The sequence below is a fragment of the Pseudophryne corroboree genome, chromosome 7 (genome assembly GCF_028390025.1).
Source record: "Pseudophryne corroboree isolate aPseCor3 chromosome 7, aPseCor3.hap2, whole genome shotgun sequence".
NCBI classification, from domain to species: Eukaryota; Metazoa; Chordata; class Amphibia; order Anura; family Myobatrachidae; genus Pseudophryne; species Pseudophryne corroboree.
Genome location: NC_086450.1, coordinates 66,790,357 through 66,807,128, shown reverse-complemented (window position 1 = coordinate 66,807,128; position 16,772 = coordinate 66,790,357). Strand labels below are relative to the sequence as shown.

Genomic DNA, 16,772 nt, shown 5'->3' with positions numbered 1-16,772 from the left:
TTCGCCAAATACGGTGATAATGGTTTGCGGTTACTTCTTTCCTGGCTTTTATCAGCGTAGGAATGACTTCCTCCGGAATGCCCTTTTCCCTTAGGATCCGGAATTCAACCGCCATGCCGTCAAACGCAGCCGCGGTAAGTCTTTGAACAGACAGGGCCCCTGCTGTAGCAGATCCTGTCTGAGCGGTAGAGGCCATGGGTCCTCTGATATTATTTCTTGAAGTTCAGGGTACCAAGCTCTTCTTGGTCCATCCGGAACCACGAGTATCGTTCTTACGCCTCGTTTTCTTATTATTCTCAGTACCTTTGGTATTAGAGGCAGAGGAGGGAATACATAAACCGACTGGTACACCCACGGTGTCACTAGAGCGTCCACAGCTATTGCCTGAGAGTCCCTTGACCTGGCGCAATATCTAGTTTTTTGTTTAGGCGGGACGCCATCATGTCCACCTGTGGCCTTTCCCAACGGTTTACCAACAGTTGGCAGACTTCTGGATGAAGTTCCCACTCTCCCGGGTGTAGGTCGTGTCCGCTGAGGAAATCTGCTTCCCAGTTGTCCACTCCCGGAATGAACACTGCTGACAGTGCTAAGACGTGATTTTCCGCCCATCGGAGAATCCTTGTGGCTTCTGCCATCGCCATCCTGCTTCTTGTGCCGCCCTGTCGGTTTACATGGGCGACTGCCGTGATGTTGTCTGATTGGATCAGTACCGGCTGGTGTTGAAGCAGAGGCCTTGCCAAACTTAGGGCATTGTAAATGGCCCTCAGTTCCAGAATATTTATGTGTAGGGACGACTCCTGACTTGACCAAAGTCCTTGGAAATTTCTTCCCTGTGTGACTGCCCCCCAGCCTCGAAGGCTGGCATCCGTGGTTACCAGGACCCAGTCCTGTATGCCGAATCTGCGGCCCTCTTGAAGATGAGCACTCTGCAGCCACCACAGTAGAGATACCCTGGTCCTTGGAGACAGGGTTATCAGCCGATGCATCTGAAGATGCGATCCCGACCACTTGTCCAAGAGGTCCCACTGAAAGGTTCTTGCATGGAACCTGCCGAATGGAATTTTGCTTCGTAAGAAGCTACCATTTTTCCCAGGACTCGTGTGCAGTGATGCACCGATACCTGTTTTGGTTTCAGGAGGTCTCTGACTAGAGATGACAGCTCCTTGGCTTTCTCCTGCGGGAGAAAACTTTTTTCTGTTCTGTATCCAGAACCATCCCCAGGAACAGCAGGCGTGTGGTAGGAACCAGCTGTGACTTTGGAATGTATAGAATCCATCCGAGCTGTTGTAGCACTTCCCGAGATAGTGCTACTCCGACCAACAACTGCTCCCCTTGGACCTCGCCTTTATAAGGAGATCGTCCAAGTACGGGATAATTAAAACTCCCTTTTTTCGAAGGAGTATCATCATTTCTGCCATTACCTTGGTAAAGACCCTCGGTGCCGTGGACAGTCCAAACGGCAGTGTTTGGAATTGGTAATGGCAATCCTGTACCACAAATCTGAGGGACTCCTGGTGAGGATGGTAAATGGGGACATCCTTGATGTCCAGGGATACCATGTAATCCCCCTCCTCCAGGCTTGCAATAACCGCCCTGAGCGATTCCATCTTGAACTTGAATTTTTTTATGTATGTGTTCAAGGATTTCAAATTTAAAATGGGTCTCACCGAACCGTCCGGTTTCGGTACCACAACCAGTGTGGAATAGTAACCCCGTCCTTGTTGAAGTAGGGGTACTTTGACTATCACCTGCTGGGAATACAGCTTGTGAATTGCCTCTAGCATAGCCTCCCTGCCTGAGGGAGTTGTCGGCAAGGCAGATTTGAGGAAACGGCGGGGGGGAGACGCCTCGAATTCCAGCTTGTACCCCTGAGATACTACTTGAAAGATCCAGGGATCCACCTGTGAGCGAGCCCACTGATCGCTGAAATTTTTGAGGCGGCCCCCCACCGTACCTGGCTACGCCTGTGGAGCCCCCGCGTCATGCAGTGGACTCAGAGGAAGCGGGGGAAGAATTTTGATTCTGGGAACTGGCTGACTGGTGCAGCTTTTTCCCTCTTCCCTTGTATCTGTGCAGAAAGGAAGCGCCTTTTACCCGCTTGCTTTTCTGAAGCCGAAAGGACTGTACCTGATAATACAGTGCTTTCTTAGGCTGTGAGGAAACCTGAGGTAAAAAATTTTTCTTCCCAGCTGTTGCTGTGGATACGAGGTCCCAGAGACCATCCCCAAACAATTCCTCACCCTTATAAGGCTCTATGTGCCTTTTAAAGTCAGCATCACCTGTCCAGTGTCGGGTCTCTAATACCCTCCTGACAGAATGGACATTGCATTAATTCTGGATGCCAGCCGGCAAAATATCCCTCTGTGCATCCCTCATATATAAGACGACGTCTTATGTTCGCAAAAGAGTATCCCTGTTTGACAGGGTTACAGACCACGCTGCAGCAGCACTATCTGCAGGTCTCAGTCTAGTACCTGAGTGTGTAAATACAGACTTCAGGATAGCCTCCTGCTTTTTATCAGCAGGTACCTTCAAAGTGGCCGTATCCTAAGACGGCAGTGCCACCTTTTTTGACAAACGTGTGAGCGCCTTATCCACCCTAGGGGATATCTCCCAGCGTAACTTATCCTCTGGCGGGAAAGGGTACGCCATCAGTAACTTTTTAGAAATTACCAGTTTCTTATCATAAAACCCTTTTTTTTTTTTAGTGGTACTTGGGTTAATGTCAGAAATGTGTAACACATTTTTTATTGCCGGGATCATGTAACGGATGTTCCTAGTGGATTGTGTATATGTCTCAACCTCATCGACACTGGAGTCAGACTCCGTGTCGACATCTGTGTCTGCCATCTGAGGGAACGGGCGTTTTTGAGCCCCTGATGGCCTTTGAGACGCCTGGGCAGGCGCAGGCTGAGAAGCCGGCTGTCCCATAGCTGTTACGTCATCCAGCCTTTTATGTAAGGAGTTGACACTGTCTGTTTATACCTTCCACCTATCCATCCACTCTGGTGTCGGCCCCACAGGGGGCGACATCACATTTATCGGCATCTGCTCTGCCATCACATAAGCCTCCTCATCAAACGTGTCGACACAGCCGTACCGACACACCGCACACACAGGGAATGCTCTGACTGAGGACAGGACCCCACACAGCCCTTTGGGGAGACAGAGAGAGAGTATGCCAGCACACACCAGAGCGCTATATAATTTAGGGATTAACACTATATTGAGTGAATTTTTCCCAATAGCTGCTTGTATATACAATATTGCGCCTAAATTTAGTCCCCCCCCCCCTCTCTTTTTAACCCTTTGAGCCTGCAAACTACAGGGGAGAGCCTGGGGAGCTGTCTTCCAGGTGCACTGTGAAGAGAAAATGGCGCCAGTGTGCTGAGGGAGATAGCTCCGCCCCTTTTTCGCGGACTTTTCTCCCGCTTTTTTATGGATTCTGGCAGGGGTATTTATCACATATATAGCCTCTGGGGCTATATATTGTGATATATTTGCCAGCCAAGATGTTTTTATTGCTGCACAGGGCGCCCCCCCCTCAGCGCCCTGCACCCTCCGTGACCGGAGTGTGAAGTGTGCATGAGGAGCAATGGCGCACAGCTGCAGTGCTGTGCGCTACCTTGGTGAAGACTGATGTCTTCTGCCGCCGATTTTCCGGACCTCTTCTTGCTTCTGGCTCTGTAAGGGGGACGGCGGCGCGGCTCCGGGAACGAACACCAAGGCCAGTTCCATGCGGTCGATCCCTCTGGAGCTAATGGTGTCCAGTAGCCTAAGAAGCCCAAGCTAGCTGCAAGCAGGTAGGTTCGCTTCTTCTCCCCTTAGTCCCTCGATGCAGTGAGCCTGTTGCCAGCAGGTCTCACTGTAAAATAAAAAACCTAAAATAAACTTTCTTTCTAGGAGCTCAGGAGAGCCCCTAGTGTGCATCCAGCTCGGCCGGGCACAGAAATCTAACTGAGGCTTGGAGGAGGGTCATAGTGGGAGGAGCCAGTGCACACCAGGTAGTCTAAAAGCTTTCTTTTAGTTGTGCCCAGTCTCCTGCGGAGCCGCTATTCCCCATGGTCCTTTCGGAGTTCCCAGCATCCACTAGGACGTTAGAGAAAAGATGATTGGCTGGTACTTTATCTGTGTCCACTTTATCGCCATCAAAGGCTTAGTAAATAGACCCTTCTGTCTCTTAAAGTTATACTAGACTATTTAGTCCAGCTCCTTCAGACCATCTGACAACCCCATGGTCCAGTGTGCCCCAGATAGGAAAAAGGAGAAAATGCTGATCTTTTTGGAAACCAAAATTGGTTCTTAATCTGTGGTCCATAATCAAAGCTAGATTAGGCGGGGCAGTCCCTACGCTAGACTCTGGTCAGGTGGCATCCATAGCCCTTCACTTGGAGTGGTGTGTGCAGATCATGCAGCTTTAACAAGCTGGCAGTCACAACAGTTTGTCCAAGCGTTGGATGGTAATGTGGGCACTTCTACATCAGCCCTACATAATACAGCGGTAGCCGAGATGGCCCTGGGAACCATATACACCTTTCTACCAGTCTACTTTTATGTCATGGTACGTTGAGAAAAACCGAGTAGGTAATTTAACTTATTAAAGAGATCTTTAAATATCGGACATGAAATATACAAGAACTCTAAATGCTGGTCCTTCTGTGTAGACGCATACCACATATAAAAGAGCGTTACCTCTTCATAAAGTCTTATACTTAGAAAAGCGTCACCATCCCAACTCATACCAATCACTTGCCCACTGTCTATCCCATTTACCTTTATCCTTCACTCATCTTATTATACACCTTGATCTCTGCAGGCTTACACACTGGAAGCACACCCTCTTCCTGCTGGACCAGCCCCTGCAAGTTCACAGAGGAGACTGGATAACTGGCTCCGCGGTATTCTGCAGGAATCCTACCTGGAGACGTCACTTGTCCGTTACGCTGAGCTGGTCTATTACCAGTACAGCACTTGCAGCATCGCCCAGTGTGAGTATGCCCCTGACAGCTGCATAGGGCAATATGAACACAGGGCTTGGTCAGATATTGGTCAGTGAAGTCACACTATGTTTCTATTGTTGGCAGGTTGGCTGCAAGGAATTCTCAATATGGAGATAAAGGAATAACTGCACTGATATGGCACAAGCTTCTGCAAGATGCACACATGCAGCTGTGCAATAACATTAGTAGATGATGCAGCTGAATCCCATAAGCATTGCCTGGTGCTAGTGGCTTTCACTCTCCAGAATTCCAGGAGTTGTGGTTCCACAGCAGGCTGGAAATCCACAGGGTGACTGCAAATGTGTCTTCACACACTGCTGTTCGAGTCGCGCCAAACATCCCCTCTTGGCGTGCCATGTCCCAGACTTCTCTGCTGCACCAAGTGTCTTTCTCGCTCAAAATATGCATCTTATTTGCATAATTAAAAGTGGGAGTGAAACATTGCACTGATAATTTGATGTGCGACTCAGGGGCAGATTTATTAAGCCTGGTGAAGTGATAAAGCGGAAGGTGATAACACACCAGCCAGTCAGCTCCTGTCATTTTTCAAACCCAGCCTGTAACATGGCAGTTAGGAGCTGATTGGCTGATGCGTTATCACCTTCTGCTTTATCACTTCACCAGGCTTAATAAATCTGCCCGAGTCTGATTCCAGCGGCGGCTGCTTTTGCTCACGCCAAGTTATGTTGCTTCACTTGCAACTCTATACCTGTGCAAAATTAATTCCTGTGCAGTTACAGTGGCAGCTCAGTATCTGTAGTACACCGAGTGGCTGCAATGCGCATAAGAGGCAATAGTTGTAGAAAAATACGGTACACTGAGTCTCGGAGCATCTCAGTTGCAGCGTATAGACGCCAGGTGTATGAGGACCTGTATGTGCCTTTAATGAAATAATAAAGCATATAACACCGGGCTAAAGACTGGCAGCACAACCAAATGTACCACAGACATTTTTAAAATGTTTAATGTGCTTTTTATCCAATTGTAATATCACAGGTAACTGTCAGGCTTTGTAGTGCTTAATGGAGTTGTTGTTTTTTTTTTTTATATATATATATTTTTTTGCTATAAAAAAACTACAGTGTTAAAATTTAAGTGGTTCTGTCCCTCTTGCTTCGGAAGCAATGAGGGCGTCCTGCGGGCTGATGCACTTAATAAATTATACAGTTTCTGTACATAATTACATTCAGTTCAATGATGAGGAGAAGTGAAGTAGCAGCTCATTAACGGCTGGTGAACATTCACGCTTTGGACAAGTCCGGCAGAGGGTGCAATCACCTCCTTTAGCTATATAGATAAAAAATAATTCTAATAAATCTGTGCTCAGATGATTCAGTAGATCCAGAGGTTCACATTATTGCATGAGTTTGAGCTCTGTAAGGAGGCAGGGTGTACGTTGCACAGAAAGAGAACCAGTCACTTGGAGTGAGTGTGAAGGAAGCTACATCCACGGTCACAGTAAGAGGTTACAGGTCGCTAGTCACATTCTGCTCTACATTCTTGGCAACAAGACGTCTTCCTTCGTCTATGACTAGAAGCACAATCGGGTGGTGGTGGGAAGACTCATCACCTGAGAAGGAAGACAGCAGCAATCCAGCACCTTGATGAATGGAAGTAATACGTAGTCTCCTCCCTCAGCTGCAATCCATTTCCCAGGCCCCCCCAAGTGCATGATCGTGTAAGGCAATAAGCAATTTGTCCTAATTTCACATATTATATGCAACATATATAGGATCGAGCTGATCGGCAAGAAATCCATCCCGTAGATGCATCCGTTGCTTCTCTCCTCGAGAGTTGATGGGAATAACTCCGGGGTCTACAATGACGACAACTCCCACAATGAGATAATGTTCCTCCAGGACTACGTTTGTCACTAGGGCTACAAGGTCAAGGGCCTCCTGCTCCAGCCCGTCTAGTTCCAAGACGACCACCAGAAGGTTTGTCCAGGTGAAAACCGCACTGAGGAGGGAGGGGGGGGAGGGGGACCGGAAAGAAAAATAAATAAATTAGAGGAATAGAACCGACACATTTCTTTCCTACAAGTGTAACCGCCCCTAGTCCTAAACTTACCATTCAGCAATGTTCTTGTGAGAGCGAATGACTGAGGTTTCTATGTCGATCGGATGGTATCTCATGCCCCGTAACTCCAAGGTCTCGTCAAGGGATCCGACCACATACAATGCATCATGCCTCTCTGTGAAAGGTTCATTGTTAATAGCAATGACATTTGTCTTTACATGTTCCTCCGAACAACCAAACTCTCCGACAAGTCTCTTACCTCCACTGGCATCAGTCAGCTCAGTTCTGCGGAGAAAGCCAAGGTATCCCGTACGTGCCCAAACAGTCTGTGTGTCTCCAAAGCTGAGCCGCGCGTTGAAGTGGTCGGCGTGCAGAGCCTCTTCCCCATACACAGTGTAGTAACCATTTGCATTGTGCGGACTGCTAACCCAAACCTGGTGAAGACGTGTTTGAGGAAAACAAATTACTCCTTTATGATTTCACTATCTATAGTTAAAAAGACAACCGTCCAGCTTACCTCTCCCAAATGAGAGTCGCCAAGGGGTCCTTTGGTCTCTGTGTGCGCGATAATGACTTTCACACCGGGAAGAATCTATTAAATTAATTAAAACAATTTTTTTTTTTTTTTTTTTAAAAGAGACTTCGGCCCTGGAAACGGACAGCTCCTAAGGCAAGACAACGCATGCGGCTCAGAACTTGCTGCGCAGTCTCCATAATAGCATCTGCAATATTACAGTCTACCCTAATCACTACATCCCATGTGTGAATCCAAGATTTTTCCTGCGCTGCCCCTCTGCACTGGAACACGCTACTTTTCTCTATTAGACTCTCCCCGACCTTGTAAAGCTTCAAACGGGCACTGAAAACTCGCCTGTTCATGAAAGCCTACCCTTCCACATAGCCCAGTCTTGAGGCCACACTCTCATCCTCATGCCATGGCCATCTCTGCCTCGCTTACTTCATGACACCAGGCCACCTTCCCCTAGCTTGTACCTCATGTCACCTGTCTATCTCCCTCTTCCCCTAGATTGCAAGCTCCTTGGGGCAGGTCCCTCTTCCCTCCTGTTCTCACAGCCCTCTTTCTCTTGCACTTCAATTAGAGCTCTCTCCCACTCAGCGACTGTCTATACCCGCATCTCCTCTCGCCTGTGACTGTTCATCTCTTCCAATGGCGGACCACCCCCAGTAGTATGCCGATTACTCCTTTACAGCCGAGATGTCAGGAAGCAGTGTGTACTGAGAACTGTGGTGCTAATTGTTACCTGTGTTCTGTTTTAGTTTTCTGTGATGTTAAGTTCTGTATACCCTGTATTGTTCTAATGTGTGTTATATGTACGGCGCTGCAAAACACTTGTGGCACCTTATCAATAAATAAAATGTAATAATAATACTATTAAGCCACACTGAAAGCGATCTCACCTTTCCGGACTCCATCAGTGGCAGACTGTGCGGGGAACCTCTCTCCACCAGGCGCACTCTTAAGAGAACAGATATCATTAGAGGGGATCCGGTCTGAAGATCGACAGTATCTAGGTCGACAGTCACTAGGTCGACATGGATGGAAGGTCGACAGGGTTTCTAGGTCGACGTGAGTTTTTTACATTTTTTTTTCTTTTTTTGAATTTTTTCATACTTAACGATCCACGTGGACTACGATTGGAACGGTAATCTGTGCCGAGCGAAGCGAAGGCACAATGCCCGAAGCATGACGAAGAAAACGACACCAAAAAATATATACAAATCCTCATGTCGACCTTTAGACCTGTCGACCTAGCACATGTCGACCTAGAAACCCTGTCGACCTTCCATCCATGTCGACCTACAGTGGTCGACCTAAACATTGTCGACCTAGATACTGTCGATTTGATGAACCACACCCCATTAGAGAAGGGGAAAGAAAACCCCCAAAAGCAGCACATACAACAAGTGGTTGGGGCAGTGGACTATACCTGTCATGGCGCAGCGCACGCATGTCTACAAAGACCGTGGTTGGGTCAGGACCGGCAGTGCCCTATAAAGTACCAGAGGCAATTATTGATTTTCAGCTGATAAAAGAGAGAAACAGATAAACATGAATAGGAGCAGGAGCTGCCATGCAGGTGAGAAGCAGCACAGACACTCTATAAAAGCGCATGATGCCTGGTCCTCTGCCTTTCCCTGCTAACCCGACGCTCCCATTACATACAAATGCCAGAACTCTTAGGCACTTATTCAGGATTACATACTATTTACCAGGGGGCGGGATGCCGGCTGTCAAGATTCCGGCAGCGGCATCCCGCCCGCCAGAACGCCGGCAGCAGGGCGAGTGCTGAGAGTGGCTCGCAACAGGCTCTATTCTCACTCAGGTGTCGTGGACACCCACGAGTGGGAATAGTCGCTATGCGCCAGGATTCGGGCTGTCGGCATTGTTGGATATTGGGATTCTGGCGTTGGCATCTTGACCACCGGCAAATTAATTGCACCCTCTTTATTCATATGCTCTGCTTACAAAAATCAACTACAAGCACCAGCACGGCTGGTGTAGTGGTTAACAATATTACTGCGCCTCACAGGGCTGAGGTCTCGGGTTCAACTCCCACAAAGGCCTTATGTGTGTGGAGTTTGTATGTCCTCCCCATGCTTGTGTGGGTTTCATAACAATTCAAAAATATGCGGGTATTTTAATCGGATTCTGTAAATATAAAAAAAACAACAACCTAATGTACGCGTGTCCAAACCTAATGTACGTGTGTCCATGTGGTAGGGAATACATAGTGCAAGTTCCACTTGTGCAGGGACCGACATGACTGACCCCATAAAGCGCTGCGGAATATGTGTGCACTAAATAAGTAACTGGCAATAAGGTTTAGGAGTTATGCCCATTCTTGAAATGAGCCCCCACCCCTGCAGCTACAGGGCTGACACACACACACCTATACTGCACTGCCCAGCGGAGCCAGAGCAAAGCACGGTCAGCAGGTCAGCGCACATACATGCAGACACCATACCTGATCAGCAAGCTTGCCCAGTCTGTTGGGCTGAAAGAGGAACCACAAAGAAAAGTGAGAGACGAAACGGTAAGACAGCGATAGCGGGAGTAATCAGAGGTGAGACCGCGACAGCAATCAGAGGTGAGAGACTCATCTGCACACACAAATGTCACAACATGACCGGCTCCACACTGCCTTGGGAACATGTAGTAAGATGATAAGCTCCACACAGGCCTCACCAAATTCAGCAGAATGGTACATATAGTCCCGGCAGGACACCCTCACCTGTAAACAGATGGCCACGTTGACACGGCAGCCGAACGTGGTGCTAACCGCTCTGGTAGACAGTCCCAGATCCTTGAACAACTTTGAGAAGGACTGAGTCAGTGAGATGCGTGGCCGCTCCTCTGCTACCACCATGCACGTACGTACACAGGACAGATTCACACCCCGTGACTGGTGAAGGGAAGGAAGGGATCAGGGAGTGAGTATAGGGATTGGGAAAGGAACGGAGCACATGACAGACAGAAAGCAGAATGGGAAGGGAGGAAGGGTTGGGGGGTAGGGGGAAGTCTATAAAACACAGGGTTAGGAATGAAACAAGGGAACAAAAACCAGAAGTGGGTAAATAAACAGACAAGAAGCAAGGCAACACAACAAGGAGATACCTTAAGGGTGCCCGTCTGTGTGCCCAGGCCTCTAGTACACATCTCCATGACCGAATAGGAGCAAAACGTAACTCGGACTTTGTACTGACTGACGGCACTCAGCCACAGAGACGCATTAGTCTCTAGCTCTAGTGGTGGCACAAGGATGGATTGGTGCCCAGAGTAAATACTGTCGGAGAGAGAACATATTAAATGAGGACAAAAAGTAAATGGAGGCTGCGTAACATACTGAAAATAATTCATAAAATGGTCTTTGGCTGGGGAACATTTCTATCTGACCGATCCCAAATGTAAGATATATCCACACCAGCTTTATAACAACATCAGACATCTCAGCCGTCTCATCTATACACTAGAGATGTTTCTGTATTGTTCATATGGCCACACATGCGCACCTTAATCTGTATTGTTCATATGACCACACATCAATGGCCACTCATGCGCACCTTAATCTGTATCGTTCATATGACCACACATCAATGGCCACTCATGCGCACCTTAATCTGTATCGTTCATATGACCACACATCAATGGCTACTCACGCGCACCTATATCTGTATCGTTCATATGACCACACATCAATGGCTACTCATGCGCACCTTAATCTGTATCGTTCATATGACCACACATAAATGGCTACTCATGCGCACCTTAATCTGTATCGTTCATATGACCACACATCAATGGCCACTCATGCGCACCTTAATCTGTATCGTTCATATGACCACACATCAATGGCTACTCACGCGCACCTTTATCTGTATCGTTCGTATGACCACACATCAATGGCCACTCATGCGCACCTTTATCTGTATCGTTCATATGACCACACATCAATGGCTACTCATGCGCACCTTAATCTGTATCGTTCATATGACCACACATCAATGGCCACTCACGCGCACCTTAATCTGTATCATTCATATGACCACACATCAATGGCTACTCACGCGCACCTTAATCTGTATCATTCATATGGCCACACATCAATGGCCACTCATGCGCACCTTAATCTGTATCGTTCACATGACCACACATCAATGGCTACTCATGCGCAACTCTGTCCTCTCTGAAATTACTTATAAACGCACTGTATCCACCGCTCCATTTACAGGAGGGATATCCTATAAATAACCATTGCAATGCTGACTGGAAAAGCTGCCACAGCTCACAGCTACATTCTGGCTCTTTGGAGTGTATATGACACCTATACACACACAACATAGGAAGCCATTTTGTAGCTGAACCATTCAGCATATTAATTCATTAGGAAATAAGGGCATCACAGGAGAAAGAAAATTAAAATTGGTTCAGCTGACAAAATGGACGCCTCCACTGCATTTAGGCAGCGAGTACAGTTTATCAGGTAAAGGGGACGACTTTAAAAAGTAGAAGGAAGAGGACATTTTACCTGCACAAGCACCAAAGAGCAAAGCCTAACCCACAGTAGGGGTCTAGGCAGATGGCAATCTGACGCGATGGGTACAGCTCGCATTGCAGCTTAATGGACCGGCATAAGGCACTGCAGGCTGAGTGAGACATCTGAAGGGAAAAGGGAAGAATTCAACATTATACATTTTGTGTGTTACAAACATGACCTGTAAAGTGGAGGATGGAAGATGAATGTGTATAGGGTCTGTGAGCACGTAGGCCCAAGTATGAACACACAGATACCCCACCCTACAAACACAGAGATTATGACCGGGAGGAGTTACCATCTCACCTTCACCCCAGCTAAGATCCCCGTTGTAGACACACTGAAATCCAAATAGGCCAGAGTGTCTGGTGACGTTGGCCTAAACACACATGCGATCTTCTTCTTAGGCATGTCTTCTGCGGAAAGCAAAGCAACAACCACTATTAGCGCAGAACCATAGCGTCTCTGAATACAATGGTCACAAGGCCAGGATTAAGCTTCTTACCGGTGTCAAGAATTGTTGGCCATGTTTTGATGTCTACAGCAGCAGCAGCTTCTTTTGATTTGAGCAAACGCATTATTGCTTGTGTAGTCAAGATGCAAGCAGATTTGCTGACCTACATAGAAGAATAATAGTGACTGAGTATTATACATTTTACTAAAATCTGTCCATGCACACAAAACGGTAACCAAACACATGGTACGGTAGCTTTCATAGCCATTGCCCCCACTGGACTTAACATTTGAAGTGAGAGTTACAGATGACCCATGTGCCAATTTCACAGCGCTCATATACAGGATAGTCTAATATATATATATATATATATATATATATATATATATATATATATATATATATATATATATATATATATATATATATATATATAGTGTCCGTTACTATCAGAGATATACCGTAACGAGACGGCAACCTGATGAAAGTGCCAAAATTAAAAATGTGCTACCACCTAAAGAAGACAAAGTATAGAAGTAAATTATACTCTTTATTTATGTCAGCATTACTTCATCCATCATTCCAGCTTACATTTATAAATAGGTCCCCTTATATTATATTTGGTCAGCTATAATAGCGACATCACTGTTCTCAGAGTAAAAGCATCAGGCAGATGACATCATCAGCAAAGCACCCATTCTGCACTCACCTCTACAATCATCTTGACGGTGGGAAGGGTAGTTGTGAGGTTCTGAGGGTGAGGAGGCCGCACGGTGATGGGAATACATCCAGCATAGAGGCAGCCAAAAAATGTGGCAATAAGGTCAATACCTAAACGTAGAAAATAAATACATGTATAAAACCCATAGGGGTATATGCAATTGCGGTCGAATTCCCGAAATTGTCGAATTTCGGGTCATTTTCGCCCAAAAAAAAAAATTCGCCTATGCAATTCAGTGCTTTCCGACCAAAAAACGGACTTTCAAAATTCGACTTTTTGAAATTCGAATTTTTGCAAATTCGACTTTTCTGCAATGATACAAGTGCTGCAATTCGACCAAAGCATATTCAATTCAAGTTTGGAAATTCGACAGCAGTGCTTTTAGACAGCAAATTCGTCATTTTCAATCCGCCACACTTTGGAGGGTGAAAACAATAAAAAAAATTTTAAACATGTTTTTTTGGGTGTTTTTTTTTTTAGGAATAGCATATCTATTTATATTAGAAGGGATTAGGTACTTTTTTTTTGGAGGCACAAATATTTATATATTTTTTAAAATATTTTTTTTTTTTTTTTTTTTATTGCTGGAACGGTAAAATCCTAAAAAAAAATGGCGTGGGGTCCCCCCTCCAAAGCATAACCAGCCTCGGGCTCTTCGAGCTGGTCCTGGTTCTAAAAATGCGGGGAAAAAATTGACAGGGGATCCCCCGTATTTTTAAAACCAGCACCGGGCTCTGCGCCTGGTGCCAAAAATACGGGGGACAAAAAGAGTAGGGGTCCCCCGTATTTTTAACACCAGCATCGGGCTCCACTAGCTGGACAGATAATGCCACAGCCGGGGGTCACTTTTATGCCGTGCCCTGCGGCCGTGGCATTAAATATCCAACTAGTCACCCCTGGCCGGGGTACCCTGGGGGAGTGGGGACCCCTTCAATCAAGGGGTCCCCCCCCCCCAGCCACCCAAGGGCCAGGGGTGAAGCCCGAGGCTGTCCCCCCCCATCCAATGGGTTGCGGATGGGGGGGCTGATAGCCTTTTGTGATCATGAAAAGATATTGTTTTTTCCAGCAGTACTACAAGTCCCAGCAAGCCTCCCCCGCAAGCTGGTACTTGGAGAACCACAAGTACCAGCATGCGGGAGAAACACGGGCCCGCTGGTACCTGTAGTACTACTGGGGAAAAAATACTCAAATAAAAACAGGACACACACCGTGACCGTAAAACTTTATTACACACTGCCGACACACACATACCTATGTTCACACGCCGACATCGGTCCTCTTCTCCAAGTAGAATCCACGGATACCTGAAAAGAAAAGTTCAATATACTCACCTCAGCCATGGTCCAGAGATACATCCACGTACTTGGCAAAATAACAAATCGCAAATACCCGACCACCGGACTGAAAGGGGTCCCATGCTGACACATGAGACCCCTTTCCACGAATGAGACCTGTCAGTGACAGCTGTCACAGAAAGGTCTCTAAAGCCAATCAGGAAGCGCAACTTCGTTGCGCTCACCTGATTGGCTGTGCGCTGTCTGTGCTGTGACAGCGCATCGCAAAGCCGCTCCATTATATTCAATGGTGGGAACTTATCGGCTAGCGGTGAGGTCACCCGCCGGTCAGCGGCTGACCGCGGGTAACCCCCCCGCTAGCCGCTAAGTTCCCACCATTGAAACTAATGGAGCGGCTTTGCGATGCGCTGTCACAGCACAGACAGCGCACAACCAATCAGGTGAGCGCCACGGAAGTAGCGCTTCCTGATTGGCTGAAGGGACTTCAGTGACAGGAGTCACGTGATGTCCCGGCATTCGGGAGAAAGGGGTCTGATGTGTCAGCATGGGACCCCTTTCAGTCCGCTATGGAGCGGGTGTACGGTTTGTTTTTTTAACAAGTTCGTGGATTATCTCTGGACGTGGATGTACCTCTGGACGCTGGAAGGTGAGTATAATTTTTTCACAGGTACCCTCGGATCGTCGGAGACCGTGGCAGTCGGCGTGTCAACATAGGTATGTGTGTGTGTGTGTGTCGGTAGTGTGTAATAAAGTTTTACTATCACGGTGTGTGTGTCCTGTTTTTATTTGGGTATTTTTTTTCCAGTAGTACTACAGGTACCAGCGGGCCCGTGTTTCTCCCGCATGCTGGTACTTGTGGTTCTCCAAGTACCAGCTTGCGGGGGAGGCTTGCTGGGACTTGTAGTACTACTGGAAAAAACAATATCTTTTTATTATCACAAAAGGCTATCAGCCCCCCCATCCGCAGCCCATTGGATGGGGGGGGGGACAGCATCGGGCTTCACCCCTGGCCCTTGGGTGGCTGGGGGGGGGACCCCTTGATTGTAGGGGTCCCCACTCCCCCAGGGTACCCCGGCCAGGGGTGACTAGTTGGGTAGTTAATGCCACGGCCGCAGGGCACGGCATAAAAGAGACCCCCGGCTGTGGCATTATCTGTCCAGCTAGTGGAGCCCGATGCTGGTGTTAAAAATACGGGGGGACCCCTACTCTTTTTGTCCCCCGTATTTTTGGCACCAGCACCAGGCGCAGAGCCCGGTGCTGGTTTTAAAAATACGGGGGATCCCTGCCCAATTTTCCCCCGCATTTTTAGAACCAGGACCAGCTCGAAGAGCCCGAGGCTGGTTATGCTTTGGAGGGGGGGGACCCCACGCCATTTTTTTTCCCGGGTTTTTCCCGTTTTTTAAAATCGCGGCAAAATCCGCCAAATCGGCCGATTTTCGCCCGCGGTTCTGGCGAATCCGTTTTTCATTGAATATGGTGAATTCCGGCAGCCACCTTCCGGAATTCACCTGTCGAATTAAGTCGAATTAAAAAACGGCGAAAAATTGCCGCGATTCGCCGTGAATTGCATATACCCCATAGTCCGTACCAGCTAGTGCTGAAGTCTCGTACATAGAGAACTTGGTAAACGCCCCGATCATATATTTTTTTAATTAACTGCGGTTGCCGTCATGATTCTCACCTGGAGGATAAACAAGGGCCACGTGATCCCCAACACTGAGCCGAGCTTTTTCCACCAATCCAGCAGCCACACGTTCCGCTCGCTTGTGCAACTGCAAACAGGATGTGGAGCTGGACACTGTGCCCTGCACAGAGGATAGCAATATAAGGGTTACTGTTCAGCAGCACAGAGGAAAGTGACAAACTATTGAGGCCAAGAGTAAAATGATCAGAACTGCAGTCTCACAATACAGGGTCATTCATTCCAAAGTAAAAGTAACTCTTATGGGAAATGCACATATATAAAATATAAGTAACTTCACCTACTTAAAGAAGGGATATAAAATGCTTTGAAGGATATGAAAAAATGTACACATACTTAAATAGTGAACGGTAGTCACCCTATAACTGCCACAAAATAACTATATACATCATTCAGAATTTGCCCAGCACATACTGCCATATTTCTCTGAGCGTCCACACCATATACAAACCTGAGGCTCGGATCAATACTCAATCTGCCATGTTAAAAGCTTCACTTTACTGTATCTGATCATAGCATTAGTTTAC

General features: G+C 47.2%; 2 protein-coding genes across 8 annotated transcripts in view; one reads left to right on the top strand and one right to left on the bottom strand.

Moving 5' to 3' along the window:
• The window catches only part of PRMT2 (protein arginine methyltransferase 2), a 29,449-nt gene extending 23,961 nt beyond the window's left edge, over nucleotides 1-5,488 (top strand). Inside the window, 2 exon segments of the mRNA XM_063932552.1 lie at nucleotides 4,817-4,988; nucleotides 5,085-5,488. Of these exon segments, the coding sequence (XP_063788622.1) occupies nucleotides 4,817-4,988; nucleotides 5,085-5,125 (213 nt within the window). The 3' untranslated portion in view covers nucleotides 5,126-5,488.
• Nucleotides 5,489-5,948: 460 nt separating this feature from the next.
• The window catches only part of DIP2A (disco interacting protein 2 homolog A), a 152,069-nt gene continuing 141,245 nt past the window's right edge, over nucleotides 5,949-16,772 (bottom strand). For 4 of the 7 annotated variants that reach the window (XM_063933257.1, XM_063933258.1, XM_063933262.1 and 1 more), the window contains 14 exons: nucleotides 16,225-16,348; nucleotides 13,237-13,358; nucleotides 12,579-12,690; nucleotides 12,380-12,489; nucleotides 12,068-12,198; nucleotides 10,657-10,825; nucleotides 10,274-10,444; nucleotides 10,007-10,036; nucleotides 8,969-9,030; nucleotides 8,439-8,496; nucleotides 7,537-7,611; nucleotides 7,279-7,453; nucleotides 7,071-7,194; nucleotides 5,949-6,959 (listed from right to left, as the gene is read on the bottom strand). In XM_063933257.1, the coding sequence (XP_063789327.1) occupies nucleotides 6,707-6,959; nucleotides 7,071-7,194; nucleotides 7,279-7,453; nucleotides 7,537-7,611; nucleotides 8,439-8,496; nucleotides 8,969-9,030; nucleotides 10,007-10,036; nucleotides 10,274-10,444; nucleotides 10,657-10,825; nucleotides 12,068-12,198; nucleotides 12,380-12,489; nucleotides 12,579-12,690; nucleotides 13,237-13,358; nucleotides 16,225-16,348 (1,716 nt within the window). In that variant the 3' untranslated portion in view covers nucleotides 5,949-6,706. The remainder of the gene's footprint in view (nucleotides 6,960-7,070; nucleotides 7,195-7,278; nucleotides 7,454-7,536; nucleotides 7,612-8,438; nucleotides 8,497-8,968; nucleotides 9,031-10,006; nucleotides 10,037-10,273; nucleotides 10,445-10,656; nucleotides 10,826-12,067; nucleotides 12,199-12,379; nucleotides 12,490-12,578; nucleotides 12,691-13,236; nucleotides 13,359-16,224; nucleotides 16,349-16,772) is intronic. The other 3 variants (XM_063933259.1, XM_063933260.1, XM_063933261.1) reach the window with 2 other exon arrangements.